We start from the raw sequence: 16,969 nt of genomic DNA on the forward strand, positions 1-16,969 counted from the left end.
TGGTTTATAATTTTTCTGTTTTAATTGGTGATTCGTTTTCAGTTGTGTGGTCAAAAGGTCTAAGAGATATTACGGAAAGTCTGAGAAGTGTTAGGTTTACTTCAGATGATTACACTAGATTTACTCTGAAAAGAGCAACCGTCGATGATATTGGAACGTACTGTATCTTGGCCAAAAACATGTACGGATGTGATAGAGCTTTCTTCACGGTACGATTGAGGCATCGTGCGAGATCTTTGACACCTACAAAAGAATCTGCTTCTTCAATTCTGGCAGATATTCCAACGTATTTAGAAAGATGTCAATATCAAGGTAAGTTATGGCTCCAGAACCATTAGATAGCGAAACGAAGTTGGGAATGGAAACAATAATAAACAGAAGGTGAAATAAATATTGCATCGATCGAACTAAAAATAACCCGGAAAACTGCAACTGCAGCAAGTTGTGTGTATTTTTTCATTCGTCGATGTGGGTGCTTAGGTGCCAAACGAACATTCATTTAGATAAAATTAGATTAGTTTACCCAAGATCGTTGTCTAAGTCAAATCTCATTTGATATTTACACACTTGCATGAAACTGATTCTTGTGTTTCGACTATTGTAACAAATATGGTGTTGAGTAATTTGGAAGAGTTGTTTTTAACATCCGACGAGTTGTCTTTAACTGTGTTAAGAAATTGGTGGTTGTCTAGAGTTTGTGCCATATCTGACTTTTTACGTTATCTAGTCGAATATCAAGGTACCATTATTAAGTTCATTTTTTATATTCTCGGTCTACCCATATTTATATTTATTAACGTTACAGATGTTCCTCAAACAATTCCCGGCGAACCAGTGATAATAGACAGTGGCAGAAATTGGGTAACCCTATCGTGGAGCAAACCCGACCATCAATCATCTCCAGTGATCGCATACAGAGTAGAAGCTTGGCACAAGGGTGGTGATGGAGGAGCAAGATGGATTGAACTTGGAATTACACCAAGAACAACTTTCGACGCGTTTAATCTGAAACCAGATGCAGAGTACAAATTCCGAGTGACACCTAGAAACAGATACGGATGGGGTGAAAGTACTGCAAGCAGTACTTTTGTAATTGGCAAATCTATAGAGTTACCGGAGTTTGTTAAGATACTTCCAGGGCAATTAAAAGCTCTTATTGGATCAGATGTGACCATGGAATGTGAAGTACGTAAACAACAAGTAATTGCGATGAAAAGTGATGGTTTTTTTTGTAGGTTAAGGGTGATCCGTTACCGGATATACGTTGGTTTAAGGACTCGCAAGAGTTATTTGCGGAAGATAATAGTCGCTACATCATTACAAAGACAAACAGATTGTGTTCATTGTCCATTTCTAATTTGCAAGAAGTGGATGCCGGAAGATACATTTGCGAAGCCACTAATAAACTTGGACGTGTTTCCACTTTTGCCAGATTATCTGTTATTCGAGATGCCAAAATTTTAACTGCCGATAAATTATTAAAACGGTAAGTGCTTAGGTACTAAAATCCGGCACGTTTATTAATGAAATTTTGTAGAAGTATAAAAGACTTTGATAGTGTTACGGAACTGCCACCACAATTCACAATGAGACTGAGGGACAGGAGAGTTCAAATTAGTTATCCTGTTAGATTGACCTGCCAAGTTGCAGGATGCCCTGAACCCACAACTAAGTGGTACAAGGATGGACAGGAAATAATTAGTGATTGTAAGATATTTTGCTACTTTTTACTACTTACTTTGCTACTTAATGACTTTTTGCAGCACGACATATTTTTTCATCCGACGACCACTTTCATACCTTAGAAATCAGCAAGACTCACTATGAGGACTCGGGAATATACAGTATTACGGCTCAAAATCCTTTCGGATCCGTTTCATGCAGGTGTAATTTAGTAGTAGACAAAGGAATAAAAGGATACATATCCCCAGAATTTAGCAATCATTTAGAACCGTCCTATAACGAACTACACGAAGGGGAAGAACTACGACTTTCAGCCAGAATCGAAGCTTATCCGGCAGTTGGTCTGATGTGGTACAGGGATGGAGTAAGTTTAAATCTTCGCATTTCTTTTCAAGTATATGAACGATTATTTTTAGATAAGGTTGAGACCTTCGAGGAGATCCGTCATGACCCTTTCCTATAACGGCTGTTTAGAACTGGCTTTGGCAAATGTCACAGCAAGAGATGCTGGTGTTTATACAGTTGTGGCATCGAATGATGTTGGCCGAGCTGAAAGCTCCGCTAGAGTTGATGTAATTGAAGGTAAGAAGACTTCCACCCTTGAATCGGAAGCTGTAGAGGAACCTACATCTGGACACCCAACTATTATCGAACCCAAACGGGAGATTCCGTAAGTCGAAACGATTATAAAAATGACAACAACAACAATAACTATGATATTTTTAGATATTCGAAACAGCCCAAGTTTTTGAAAAAGCCTCTTTCATCAGAAGCTTACGAAGGTGACAACGTGGTGATCTTGTGCGAAGTCATCGGGGATCCGAAACCTGACGTGATGTGGCTAAGAGACTTCCTCAAGGTGAATTAAATTGAAACTAATAAGATTTATTTTGTTGCACCACTGCTCTTTTAACGGGACATATTTTAAGTGTTGACACACTAATTATACCCTTAAGGTTCTATTTATAAAATGCATTGATAAAACTAGCGGTCGGAAATTGTGTCAATGCGAATACATTTAATTATACGTGACGTTTTTGTTATAAAAGTATATTTTTAAATGACTAACTTCTTTTTAAACAATTAAAGTATTAGGAGTAAATTTTTCGGTTTTAAGATTAAGAAATTTTAATTTTCTGAGTTATTTATGCGTATTCCACGTGCGATTAAATGTCAGTAGGTAAGTAAACAATTTATTCTTTACGGCTCATTTATGTAGGCTAATGCAATTATACATAAATAAAGTTCATCTAAACATCTTAATCCGACTGGCTTATTGTGTGCTCAAATTTAATGCAGTGCTCATAAAGGAGCATAACATTTCATTTACATTTATTTCATTTAGGTTAAAATGACCGGATGAAATGAACATGCAGGGTAGGATTTAACATTTAAATATTATTTTTATAGAATCAAATGTTAATCAAATAAACATTGAGTTCATTTTACTCCTGTTTACTTTTGCAACTCAATACCGATCATTCATATTGATATCAGGCCGTTGGATGCATAAAATTAATTCTAAATATAGAATCTTTTACTCGTACTGTACTTGTGGGAGTGTGTTCCTTTCATTGGTAAAGACGTCAACTGAATAATGAGTCACGTCAAACCTTATTGTGTAAACTGCATTTCAGTCATATATGGAAATTCATGTCCACCGATACCGGTGATGAAATATTGGAGTTGCAGCATTCCCGCATCTATCTGTATCTATTCAATCCGACAGCCATTAATCTGACAATCTGTTTTATTGCAGATATTCGTTTGTGACATCGCCTTACAGTGGGTTCATTTGTTTTCCTATTCGTTCCTTCTTGAACCTTTATAAATCATTAATTGAAACGTTTGGGATTGTTGGCTTTTAAATGGGTTTAAATGCGGAGGACGAATCGCTACTTAAGACAGTTTTATTGTTAATAATTGCACTTAATAGTCGGTGAAAATTTCGGCTTGCACAATTTGTGATAGATGGCCAATAATATTTGATTGGGCATTAAATCAAATTGAATCAGGCGGTTTTTTTCCACGAAAACACCAGTAATCATGTTTGACCGAAAACTGTTATGGTCAGGTTAAATGGTCTAAATACCGAGTGCAACTTTTTTCACATCGGATTTTTGGGCGTTCGCGACGAAAATATAGGAAAACAGGTATCAAAACTGCAAGTACAAAAATCAGTGAGCATAATACTTGAAATTCTGTGGCCGCGTATCTTATTGATACGCTTTTTCAACGGGGAATAATTATTTTTTAAATTGGAAATAAATTATTTACAGTTTTTATTAATTTGGCTTTGCAACCACGTCACGTTTCGTTCTCTTACTGATTTTATAAAGCATTCTTCTTATAAACATACTGTGAGATAGTGTTATGGGATGACTTAACCTTATATAGGACCAGTAATACGTTCCAACTAAACAAAACATATTCGAAATGGATCTAGTTTCATGTTTATCTATGTCGGTTTTATATTTTATGCACCTGATCCAACTTTATAGACCAATAATCATTTAATATACGACAACGAACCAACATGAGAAAATACAAACAGGGACGGAATTTAAAACGCCACTAGCACTTAAATAATATTAGATAAGCAACGGTTGAAGTACAATAAAAATGAAGTACATGATGCTGAAAAACACTCTATACTATCCAATTAGCCTCCGAAGTAATTTTAAATTTTTCAAACGAATTAATTTTAATGTTGTTTGGCTTTATTAATTCAATTAGGCACCGCTTAATGTAAACAAATTAAATGCCAGTCGATATGCAATTATGTTGCATAAACTATTTTCATTTTAGACATGTATTGATTGTCGATAATTACATTATATTACGAATATAATTAATGCAATCCTGTTACCTGTGTTTATTATATGACTGAATGATCTGAACTAACTAACTGCTTAACTTTATTAATACTTGTTTATAGTTATTTACTATTAATTGTATGTTTTGTGACAATTATTATACCGTAGGAATTAGGAGAATATTGCTAATGATTTCTTGAACTTTGTTGCCAATTAAAACAGTTTTAAAACTTCTTTAACAATTCCATGATATATTTAAGATCTTGGTGAAACTTCCTAGTCAAATTTATATTGAATTGCGACAGTTGTGAATACTTCTTAATCAATTTTGTTAGCAATTAATTAGGTTAGTTTTGAAATATTTTAAACATTTTATACAATTAAGATTGTTACAAAACTCCCCAAGTAATTGTGTATGTATTTAATTAAGACAGTTGTCAAACTTCTTTAAGCAATTTTGAGGGCAAAGAAGACTTCTTAAACAATTCTTTAATAAAATTTCTTGTCCAATTGATGTAAAAAATGATTGAAATTAACTTTGTGCTTAAAGAAACGAGAGAACTGTCGACATTTCACCGTACGATTAATCTAGTTGATTAATTGGAGCCGTCATTCCGTATCCGGCCAAATAATCCACGTCGGCTTAAATTTCTCGTCGGCCGACAGGATTTCGCATTTCGCCCAACAATACGTTGGAACTAAGCGCGTATTATCGCATCAACATGCCCATCTGCGTCCCGAAACAGACCATATGCTTGTTACTCGAGGTCTTAAGAGCAGGACACCGTCTTAGCGGCAGAGGGTCCGACCTCCATTTAAACAGTATTGATTCGACATCGATTGGGTTTGCTTGTCGACAAAAAATAATAGAGATCGCGACTCGTTACGTTCAGGAAAGTGCAACAGGTGGTGGACTATTGTAGTCGAGATTATTTTCGTTCGTAACTGGTAAGGTTCTTAGGTGCGATTCCTTTTCTTTTCATTATCGTCACATTTGCGCCTTTCGATGCTTTTCAGGCGAACGTTAATTTACTTTAAATGTGTGTCAACACATATATTATTTAATTCTGATGAATAAAATATTCATATACGATATTTAGTGATTAATTCAAATAACAAAAAAAAGTCGTATCCTTTCTGTTGGCGCCGATAAAAGTGAATAGGCCATTTAAAATTCAATGTTTGAACGTCGAATTCGCGCAATAAATCGTTTTTTATTGATTAATTACACGATAAATGCCAATTAACCAGATAATTTGTCTCAGTGCGATCAGTAATAAACAAATATTAGCGAGAGTGGGTCCGTTAAAGACAATAATAAAAATAATTGTGCGGCAATTTGTTTTTATTACTTATAATCATGCGCATTCAGGACAACTCAATTAAATTAACTTTTTGTATATTAGTTTCATTTATTTAAACAGTGTAATGATTTTTTGAAAATAGGAATTAAGAATAAACGGTTTATTGAAAAAATAATTGTGAAGAATAAAATTCAGCAAGAGTTTCGAAATTTTAAGGATGTGGTAAAAATGTATAAAATTTATTATTACTTAAATTCATAATTTTGAAAATGAGAATTACACTAATTATAAAAATTAGGCAATTTTTAAAAATAAGAATTAGAAATAAGTGGTTTATCAAAAAAATTTGAATGCAATTCGTCAAAAATCTAATTTGAATTCAAGGAATAAAATTGAGCAGGAGTTTCAAAATAGCTTATCAAAAACATATAATTTGTCATAATTGTCGAATTTGGAATCAGAAACTAAACTTTAGCAGATGTTTCAAAATTTGAATTCACACAATTTTGAAAATTAAAATACATTTATCATAATCATGATTTTTGAAAATGAGAATCAGGAATAAATGCTTTATAAAAAAATTAATATGTAATTTGTGAAAAATATAATTTGAAATAAAATAATAAAATTCAGCAGAAGATTTTAAACACGTACAGAATTTATTTTTATTTGAATACATACATTTTTGAAAATGAGAAATATGTTTATCACTAAAAACTATACAATTTTTGAAAATAAGAATCAGAAATAAATGGTTTATAATTTATAATATAATTATATATTTATATAAAATAATTCTTAAATAATATGTTAAAAATCTAATTTGCAATAATATAATAAAACATTTACTTATAAAATTATAAGTATATTATATTTATTTGATATTTATTGTTTATGTAATTTGTACATAACTTCCAATTTAAAATACATTAAACAGTGAATTTTCAAAATTTTTAAAATGTATTATATATTTGCTAAATATTTATTATTAATGTTTAATAATTATATATTTACTACTACTAAAAATACAGTTCATAAAAAATAAGTGATTTATCAATATATATAAAGATGTAAATGTAATTAGAAATTAAAGAAATGATAAATAAATGGTTTATAATAAAAACAATAATATGTAATATGTCAAAAATCATTTTGAAACAAAATAATAAAATTAAAGAGGAGTTTGAAAATTTTAAGGATGTATTAATATTGTACAAAATTTATTATTATTTAAATTCACACATATCTGAAAATGAGAAATACAAGAAATAAATGGTTTATCTAAATAATAATAATAATATTAAACTTCAGCAAAATTTAAATTTACAGAGAATAAAGTTTATAATAAAAATTAGATAATTTTTTATATATAAAAGTTATCAAAAAATTAACTTATTATTATTCATATTCATAAAAATAAAATATTCAATTTAAAAATATAAAATTTGGTGAATTCGTATTAATTAAATATTAGTTTTAATACGTGTTAAAATTAATCCAATTTTTTATTAACTAAAACACTTAGTAAATTATAATTATTATATATTATCCTAAGAAATGCATAAAAATTTCACAAACACAATTCTGACCTTATTGTATGAAAAGCATTTAGGTCAATGGATAAAATTACGCCGGTGACTCATTCACATTCAAAGTTTATTTTTATGATTTGCTGGTCACTTTTTCCAGTTATTACTCTCAAAAACTACTAACCAATCCGACCATTATCAACTACAGTTAAGAATAATCTTCTTAGTAATTAAATCCTATTTCCTTTTAATCAATACATATAATCCTTCAACAATTAAACTCCCGAACGCACTCCCACCAGTAATTATTTTTTGCCTATAATTGGTAGCAAAAGGCAAATTAAAAATGCAAATATTCCAGAAGAATTATTACATCGTGCCCACGTTTGATACACGATACGTCGCCGAGATTATGCTGATTGCGGCTCCTTTTACAGGATGCGAGATCTCGTGATAATCCATAAATAAAATTACAAAAAAAAGACACACACAAACACAAATTAAGCAGTAACCAAAAAGCATGTTATTAAAATATGAAATCATGTCTTTTGCATACGGCGAATCGTTTATTTTAATGTTCCGCCGTCAAATGGACCAATTTATTAAACTGCAACGATCTGTCAGCGAGTTTGTTTTAGAATTTGTATTTAAATGGTTACACATATCCAGATCTGGTAAATGTTGTATATCAGCTTGCTGAAATACGTTTATGGCCTGTATAATGTAAATGTTTATGTAAAACCGTTTCCATCAAGCTTTTACGGTCCCACGAGATATAAATCTAGTCGAGAAAATAACCTGTTAATAAGGTTCGTACCACAAAAATTGCCACTCAAAATTTGTGATCTGAAATTGATATTTCACGCATTGTAGGTGTCGCGTTATTACGTTGCAAAAACTTTGAAACACGCACGAGATAACAAACCGCAATAATTTATATCGAAAGAAAATTATTTTGTATGGTTTTGCGTCAAAACTGTTGCGTTGCAAAACAAATCACTCGCCGATTTTATTGAGCACAACACAAATTTATGCAAAACGCTTTTATTATTGCCAGATGTATTAATTTATTATGTATTATCTTACGCCTTTTAGTACGCGTAACAGGTGTATATATGCATAATAAATTAATGTTTCAGTCGGATTATTCAAATAGATATTTCATCTAAATGAATATTAATGATCGCGCACCATCGCAGTGTCCAGCCAGTCATCGAATTTCCATCTAATAACTGAACGAAAACGAACGTTTGAACTTTCCCTTTGGGGTGAATAAACCCCGGACAACCGGACAACCGGACAACGTCTTATCTTTGTTTGACGTCTCACCTACGTGTCCGATGTAAAACCGACGCAATTTCTTTTCGCGACGGCCGTCGGCCACAATATGGTGAAAATGTCGGACACATGAGTGAGTCACACTATGTTTGGTGACCTTGCAAGGTTTGCGGTTGCAATCTTGTGACGTGCCGTTTAATTTATTAACGCGATCCGATTCTTTGTTTATTCACACCTGACCGCTACTCGTTGGCTTTGATCGACGTGCATTTCTATCATTTAGACCTGAACATTTTTTAATTATTATTATCCATCATGCATCGTTTCCATTTTTTAAACAATTTTCAAGCTCGGAGTAAGTTCCAAGATTAAAGTGTTATTATTCAATTTTTAAAATTAATATATAGATAGAAAAATGTAATTATAAGTCAAAGGAAACATGTAATTAGAAGTAAAAGAAATTTTAAATATTAATATTGCTACATTTTAAGTCTGTGACTTTATTAAACATTTATTATTAATGTTTTAGATTTAAATTAATATGTAGAGTGTTGAAAATGTAATTAGGAGTAAAACACAGTTTAACAACAAGTTCATCAACAAGCTTTAAATATTAAAATTACAAAATTTTAATTCTGTGATTTTATTAAACATTTATTAATAGTGTTTAGTAGTTTGTCAAATTTGAAATATTAAAATTACAACATTTTAAGTCTTCTGTAATTTTTTAAACGTTTATTATTAATGTCTCAGATTTAAATTAATATGTAGAATGTTAAAAATGTAACTAGAAGTCAAAGAAAACAATTGATTCAATTTTAAATATTAAAGTTACAAAATTTTAAGTCTGTGACTATATTAAACCATTATTAATAATGTTTCAGATTTAAATTAATACGTGTTAAAAATGTAATTGGAAGTCAAAGAAAAAAATTATTTAAATTTTAAATATTAAAATTACAACATTTTAAGTCTGTGATTTTATTAAATATTTATTAATATTGTTTTACATTTAAATTAATATATAGAGTGTTACATATGTAATTAGAAGTCAAAGAAAAAAAATCATCCAATAACAACTTTTATTAATAATTTTCTGGATTTAAATTAATGTGTAAAGTGTTAAAATTAATTATTAAAAATATTAAGTATGGGATTTTATTAGACATGAATTATTAATGCTTTAGATTTAAATTAATGCCTTCGAAATTTATTGCTACTTAAAAACATACTTTAGCTTAAGGAAAAGTTTACATTTTTCTATTTTCCTCGTTTAATAGTTTAAGCAACTTTTAAACACTCATTGTAAATTTAAAGATTTAAATTTTGGCATATTATCCAATTGGAGACTTTCGTTTTATTCCCTGTCGTAAATTCGGTCGGTTTTGCAATAAACAAAAATCGTACTTGACTTTTAATTTTGCGCAAATGCTTTTTAAATAATTCCGTGTCGGCCGAATCAATTTCACCTCACCATTCGTACTAATGTAATTGAATTACGTCGCGAGCGGCCAAAACAAATTATTAAAGAATTTCGAGAGCGACACAAACACAATCGATTGAAAAGCTTCTAAATATGGAAAAAGCAGTTTATATAAAAAAACTTTCAAATAATTATTGCGTAGATTACTTCTAAAATAATTGCGATTGCGCAACGATAATTATTTTAATTGCCAATTTCGATATATCATTGAGACAGCTTTTTAAATCACAAAAGCAGATTAATAGACGCTGTACCAATTATTAGAAGGGCACACGAAACATTATTGACCTGTTTTTGGTTCGCGTACGTGTATACAGGGCGTCTCAATGGTTGAATGAGTGCGGTCATTTGTTTATTTTTATTTTATCGGCATGACAATGAATTAATTATTAATAAAAGTGTTCGCTTCGGTTGGACTTTTAATTAGCGTAATGGCCACATTGTAAGTAAACGTTATTTATCAAATTACATGTTATTATGTTAAAATCAATTAATGTTCCTCCTCCTGTCTCGAAGCGGCGCCAGACTATTGAAAGTTTTGGCATATTATTATACAAGCGCGGCCTCCAAGGTTACAATCTTAAAATACGGGTTACGTCTTTTCCAAATTAAGGACAATAGTTTGATTTACCGTAGATATTATTTTCAATTGTGAATACGAGCCACTTTATTAATATTTTATTTTATTTATATTTATATTTATTTATTAATCATTATTTATAATAATATAATTTAACAGAATACATAATATTCTATTAATTATTATAATTCTTCGATTCCAACAAAAAATAAATATTAAATATAGGAAAAATTTTTAAACTGTTCTGGGAACTGCAGAAAATATCAGCTATTAAAGTGTTTTTACCTAAAAAATTAGAAAATGACAAAAATCAATAAAACCACAGAAATATCTGGATTCACTGAATCACTCACCTAACTTATTTCATAAAGAACGGAAAAATATAATGATTTGAAATGTTTATGACAATTACAAAATATTTCTAAATTAGATGGTCAAAATTTAGGTTTTGAGCACTTGGAACACGTCCAATAATGAAGAAATAATTCTGTAACCTTTATTCCAATTGTACAGAAAATAGAGCAATTTTTTACAAATGTCACTAATCTGTACAAAATACACAATAATTTTTAGTTTCATAGAATACACCAAAATAAACTAAGTTAATATAGTACCTCGCGGAAAGAAATTATTTTTCAAATTAAAATCACGGATTTGCTATAATACAATTTCAAGATTTGGTGATGTGGAGGGAAAAAATAAAACTGGACCTGAAAGAAAAACCAATAGGTTTCCTGATAAACAAATTTTATCCTTCTTCAAGAACTGTAAGTGATAAATTATTACAAGGGGGTCTTCATGCAAGAAGGCCAGACTAAAAAGCCCCTACTAACAGAGAAAAACAGATTCTGGTTAGTAGTGATGGGATTTTATATATAAAGCCACCTATTTATGAAAAATTTAACCCAAAGTTTACCATACCTTACCATTCTCACTGTTAAACACGGCGACAGATACACGGTATGGGGCATTTAGAGATTTGGAATGGGTCCTCTCCTTTGAATAAAGGGTATGATGGATCGTTTTATATATAAAGAAATATTGAAGAACAATATGGTACTGTATTTAGATAAAAATATGCCGATAACACTTTATTTTCAACAAGAGAATGACCCGTAGCACACTTCAAAATATTTGAAACAGTGGCTTTTAAGGGAAAAAATTAATGTTGTGAATAGGCTATCTCAATTTCTTGGTCTAAATTTCACTGAAAACTTATCGGAGATAGTGAACAACAAAAAAAAGACACAAACAGTAAATTGCCCTCCTTTCTGCCAATACAGTATATGGAATCACCTTATAATTACGAGAAACGATGTTTCATTGGGAAAAATATTTTTGAAATAAAAAACTGTTTATCCAATCCCATTTTATTATAAATCTATAGACAAAATCATTAAAACAACTTTTACAACAAAAATATGATTTTCTCTTAAAATAAATTTTACGGTAAATTTTTGCAAGCACGAATTCGACGTGGCATTCTTTTTAGTAAATATTGAAACATTTCCCCATTCTTCTAAGATTGCAGGTATAAGTTGTTCTGTGTTACCAGAGATATTTTGACAAGCTCTAATTCTTCTTTTAACGTTATCCTATAAGTTCTCAATGCGATTAAGATCCGGCGAACAAGGTCACACCTTCCATTTCCAAATAATTTTTGACAACTCTGCTTATTATAAGTTATAACACTAAGTCAAAATACCTTTGATTGGTTAGTGATTGTCTAATGAGAATTGAAGGAGTCTTTTCACCAATCATAATGCCATCCAAAAACGTTATTCTTCCTCCTTTGTGTTTGGAGATCTTGACTGAGTCCCATCTGAAAATTACACATTTCATCTTCATTTTCATGCTCCAAACACCACCACCACCATAAGCGACCAATTCTATCTTACTCTGATAGTTGTGAAACCCTTAACTGTCTTCTGCAAAATATTTCTCCTGTAGCTTGCTTGCACAAGAGTTCCCAACTCCAGAAACCTTGAATAGGTTTTCGGAACCACGCCCTGTGTCACCCCTAGCGTTTGTGCAATTTTCCTTTGCCACATGCCTTGTTCTGACTGAGCAATAATTCTTTCCTTGTAAAGTTCTGCGAAAATAAGTAAGTTCATTTTACTACTACCATACATAGGAACAGTGAAATTGACACTGGAGGACCAAATCTTTTATCAAAAAAACGTTCGCTTTTTATTCACGACTAATTTTTTCCATAGAAAAAAAAATTCTTTCTTGTGAATACTGGATGATTTCATATAAGTTTATACAAACTTATATGCTACAATTCAGTGTAATAATCTTTATCGATAATGATACAAGCGTTGATTCTGGTGGGCTCTCCTCTTCTTTTCGCCCTATTTTCAACACAACCAAATATTTTTTAAAACTATTATATTTTATAATATTTTATATTCTGTGCACAATTTAGAAGAAAAAATGTACTCGTGTGTAAATTTGAATAATACACCCGTTTTGGAAATATTTCAGTTTCAATGTTTAAAGAATATTAAAATGAATCCCTTAAGCTTGTTATTACTTTTAAATCCGAAAAACAATTTAAACATAATTACACACAACTTAAAACAAAAATATCAAAATGTAATATAAAAATTAAAACTACATCCTGAATTTAAAATGTAAATTACTTTTTCTGGCACCTAATATTTAACAGATAATTAAACACAAAAATTTCCCTAAACCATCAAGATAAACTTAATGTATGTTTTATTGCCCCAACATCAAAATAATGTTCAATACAGATAAATTAATCGAACGTAAAATATGCACGGTCATTTAAAATGCCGCAACAATATTATTGATTATGTATTGTATTGTCAATTGTTTTAAAAACAATGAGCTGTTGAAATTTAAGAATAAGAACTTTTGTCCATTGTAGTGTAAGATCACTACTACGAATACGTAATAGATAACTATCATTGTTACTTTCACTTCATTAATGCCGATTTTTATTGCAAAAATCAAATCAGACAAAATATTAATCTACTTTCGCACAGTTAATTTCTAATGTAATCAATTAGCATCAGCAGTTAATTAAATTTGCAAACAATTCATCTTTCACTTAAGTTAATTATTTTTTTTACAATACGTCCCTGTTTATTGACTTATAAAATTCGAAACATTTATGTCTTCATATCAAGCTTATTTTCAGTATTAACTTTCGCATTACAAATGGAATTTAATTAAATATTATTTTATTACATTACGTGTGCAATATATTTTATTTCGAGCGTGCATAAATTTAACATCTTTATGGCTTTCTCCTTTTAGTGTTAACAGATTGCGAATCCATTTTGCACAGATTTAATTTCATTAATTGTACGTGTAACGGATGAAAAATTAATATCCGTCCAAGATTTATGCACATGTGGGGATTAACTTATTGAAAAATATTTTTTCGATATAATTACTCGTTTTTTTTTTAAGGTCACATTACGAAACGAATTCACCCAAGTAAAAGTAATATGAATGGCGGGTAATTATATATAATGTAATGAGAATATGATTATCCAAATCCTGAACGGTAGTAAATTATCATTAATTTGTGTAAAAAAGGTAAAAGAGGAAGTTAATTATTATGATTTTAACGAAGCTCTAATCAACTTAATTAATAAGGTCCAAATTGCATCTATTATACTTTTAACAGTACCCTTATCACTAAATTGGGCTAGATCAAGGTAAAATTAATAAATAAATATTCCGTGAAATCATAACAAAACGAATGCAAGAAAGTGGCAAATTAATGTGCATCTAATTGAGATTATTTCCACAAAACGTGCATACTTTCTACACACGATAAATAAATTAATGCGATCGTTCATGAAATATTCGAAAAGTTGACAGGCTACGGCGTTAAGCGTACAAGATAACGATCAATATGCGCTAATTAATTTATGCGAAAGATCGCTCCAGATTCCGAATTACGTCACGTGAACAACGAATGAATTATAGGAAAAATCACACAACTGATTTATGTTCTTGTTTTCAGCCTGATTACTATCGAGATGCCGCTCATTTCCATCTGGTCGGTTCCGGTCCGGAGTATCGTTTAGAGATACCGAACGCGAAGTTAGACTTTACCGGAACCTACACGATCTACGCGAAGAACTGTCATGGAGACGCCAAAGCGATCATATCTCTGCAGATTAAAGTGAAAGGTAATAAATAAACAATGCTCGCCTTGTGATCCCTTTCGGATTGAATGTTGTATTATTTTTAGAACTCTAACTATATATATATATATATATATATATATATATATATATATATATATATATATATATATATATATGTATATTAATTCTAATCAGAAGTGTTGAAGAAGTATTACAACTCTCTTAATTTTATGCACAACTGTTTAAAAAGTTTCACTTTCGTAATTTTCTACAAAACTGTTTGAGAAATTTCATAACTGTCTTATTTTTGTACAAAATTGTTGAAGAATTTTGACAGACAACTCTCTAAATTTTGTACATAACTGTTTAAGAAATTTCACAATCGCCTTAATTTTCTACAGAATTCTTTGTTTAAAAAGTTTTACAACTGTATTAGTTTTGTACAAAACATTTTAAAAAGTTTCAGAACTGTCTTAATTTTGTACAAAACTGTTTAAGATATTTTACAACTAAATTAATTTTATTCTCTACACAATGGTTTAAGAAGTATCTCAGCCCTCTTAATTTTATACAATACTGTTTAAGTTTCATAACTATGTCTTAATTGTCTTAATTTTCTACAAAACAAGTTTCTTTATTTTATACAAAGCTCATTAAAAAGTTTCACAACTGTCTCAATTTTATTTTCTATACAATTATTTAAGAAGTATCACAACCCTCTCAATTTTACATAGAAGTTTCACAATTATTTTAACTTTCTACAGAATTGTTTAAGAAGTTTCGCAACTGTCTTAATTTATCATAAAACTGATTAAGAACATGTTTTACAATTTTATACACAATGGTTTTAATTTTTTTTATTTTAATTTTATACAGAAGAGTGAAAAGTTTCATAATTTTCTATTATTCTATAAAACTTTAAGAATTTTTTTAGTTTTATGTAGAATTATATAAGAAGTTTTGTTTATAATTTTATATAATTTTGTACAGAACTATTTAAGAAGTTTCACAACTGTAAATTCTATGAAGTCTATAATGGTTAGGTTAACCTATTAGGAAGTATTAAAGTATCTAATAAAATAAGTTAACTATTACATGATATATTATAATATTCATTGAACATTCAACGCATAATTATGAATGTGTACAGTTAAATTTCATACTTATACATCCATAATTACCTTATATTTAGCAGTAGAATAATTAAATAATTGCATGCTGTTTGTTAATATCTGCTTAATCGATTTCAGTGGTTGGTTTAATGATTAAGTAACATTAGACTTGAAGTCTAGTATTAATTTCCGACGTTAAATTAAATGAAACGCTGTTAATTTACAACCGTTTCCTTTACAGATCCTTTGAAACCGCCGGTTATGGAGAACATAAAAATTGGGTACGTCTTACAAGTTAAATCAAATTGATATTTATTAACTTCGCTAACATAATTTTGTTATAGCAATGTGCAAACGGTGCCGCAAATAGTGACAGAACTGAGGGACATTCGCTGTTGCGATGGTGATTCGGCCAGTTTAGAATGTAAAGTTCAGTCAACACCTCCAGCCAACATAAGATGGGAGAAGAAAGGAAAGGTGAATTTATATTTATTTTGTCAATGTTGCATAGAAATATTTAAAAAAAAAAAAAAATGATCTTCACTGGTTAGTTTATGTGAAGAAATGTCGTTTAGATTTATAATGTTATTGGTTCATTCATCTTTGGTCGACAATGGTGAACCAGGACTTTCCCATAGCATGAATGAAAACCAACATTGCATAAATCAATCCAAAGATGGAATAAGTGAAACCGCAAGACATTTCGCGTTAGCGAAGATCAAAAGCGTCAATTTTCGAGCCAAACAGCACAACAGTCGACCAATAGATCACATTTCTGTACGCTTTAACGTGTCGATTTCAAGTCAAACGTACAAACTGGTATTATTGGCAATTACCTAATGCAGCGCGTGTTTTCTTCTTGCAGCTGATCCATTTAGGTGGTGACTTCAATGCCGACTTTGATGGCGAAACGGCCCGTTTATCGATCGATCAAGTTTACCCTGAGGACGAAGGAGAATACGCATGTGTCGCGTACAACGAACTCGGAAAGGCGATCACATCCGCATGTCTAATCGTCGATTGTAAGTAACATTGTCAGCTTGCTGATTTG

General features: G+C 30.4%; 1 protein-coding gene across 5 annotated transcripts in view; it reads left to right on the forward strand.

Moving 5' to 3' along the window:
• The window catches only part of LOC109596803 (uncharacterized), a 70,216-nt gene that overhangs the window by 37,900 nt on the left and 15,347 nt on the right, over window positions 1-16,969 (forward strand). For all 5 annotated transcript variants that reach the window (XM_049962652.1, XM_049962651.1, XM_049962648.1 and 2 more), the window contains 11 exons: window positions 43-312; window positions 806-1,185; window positions 1,236-1,486; window positions 1,538-1,707; window positions 1,764-2,047; window positions 2,100-2,353; window positions 2,410-2,542; window positions 14,680-14,848; window positions 16,160-16,199; window positions 16,263-16,395; window positions 16,784-16,940. In XM_049962652.1, the coding sequence (XP_049818609.1) occupies window positions 43-312; window positions 806-1,185; window positions 1,236-1,486; window positions 1,538-1,707; window positions 1,764-2,047; window positions 2,100-2,353; window positions 2,410-2,542; window positions 14,680-14,848; window positions 16,160-16,199; window positions 16,263-16,395; window positions 16,784-16,940 (2,241 nt within the window). The remainder of the gene's footprint in view (window positions 1-42; window positions 313-805; window positions 1,186-1,235; window positions 1,487-1,537; window positions 1,708-1,763; window positions 2,048-2,099; window positions 2,354-2,409; window positions 2,543-14,679; window positions 14,849-16,159; window positions 16,200-16,262; window positions 16,396-16,783; window positions 16,941-16,969) is intronic.

This window comes from Aethina tumida, chromosome 2 (genome assembly GCF_024364675.1).
Source record: "Aethina tumida isolate Nest 87 chromosome 2, icAetTumi1.1, whole genome shotgun sequence".
Classification (NCBI taxonomy): Eukaryota; Metazoa; Arthropoda; class Insecta; order Coleoptera; family Nitidulidae; genus Aethina; species Aethina tumida.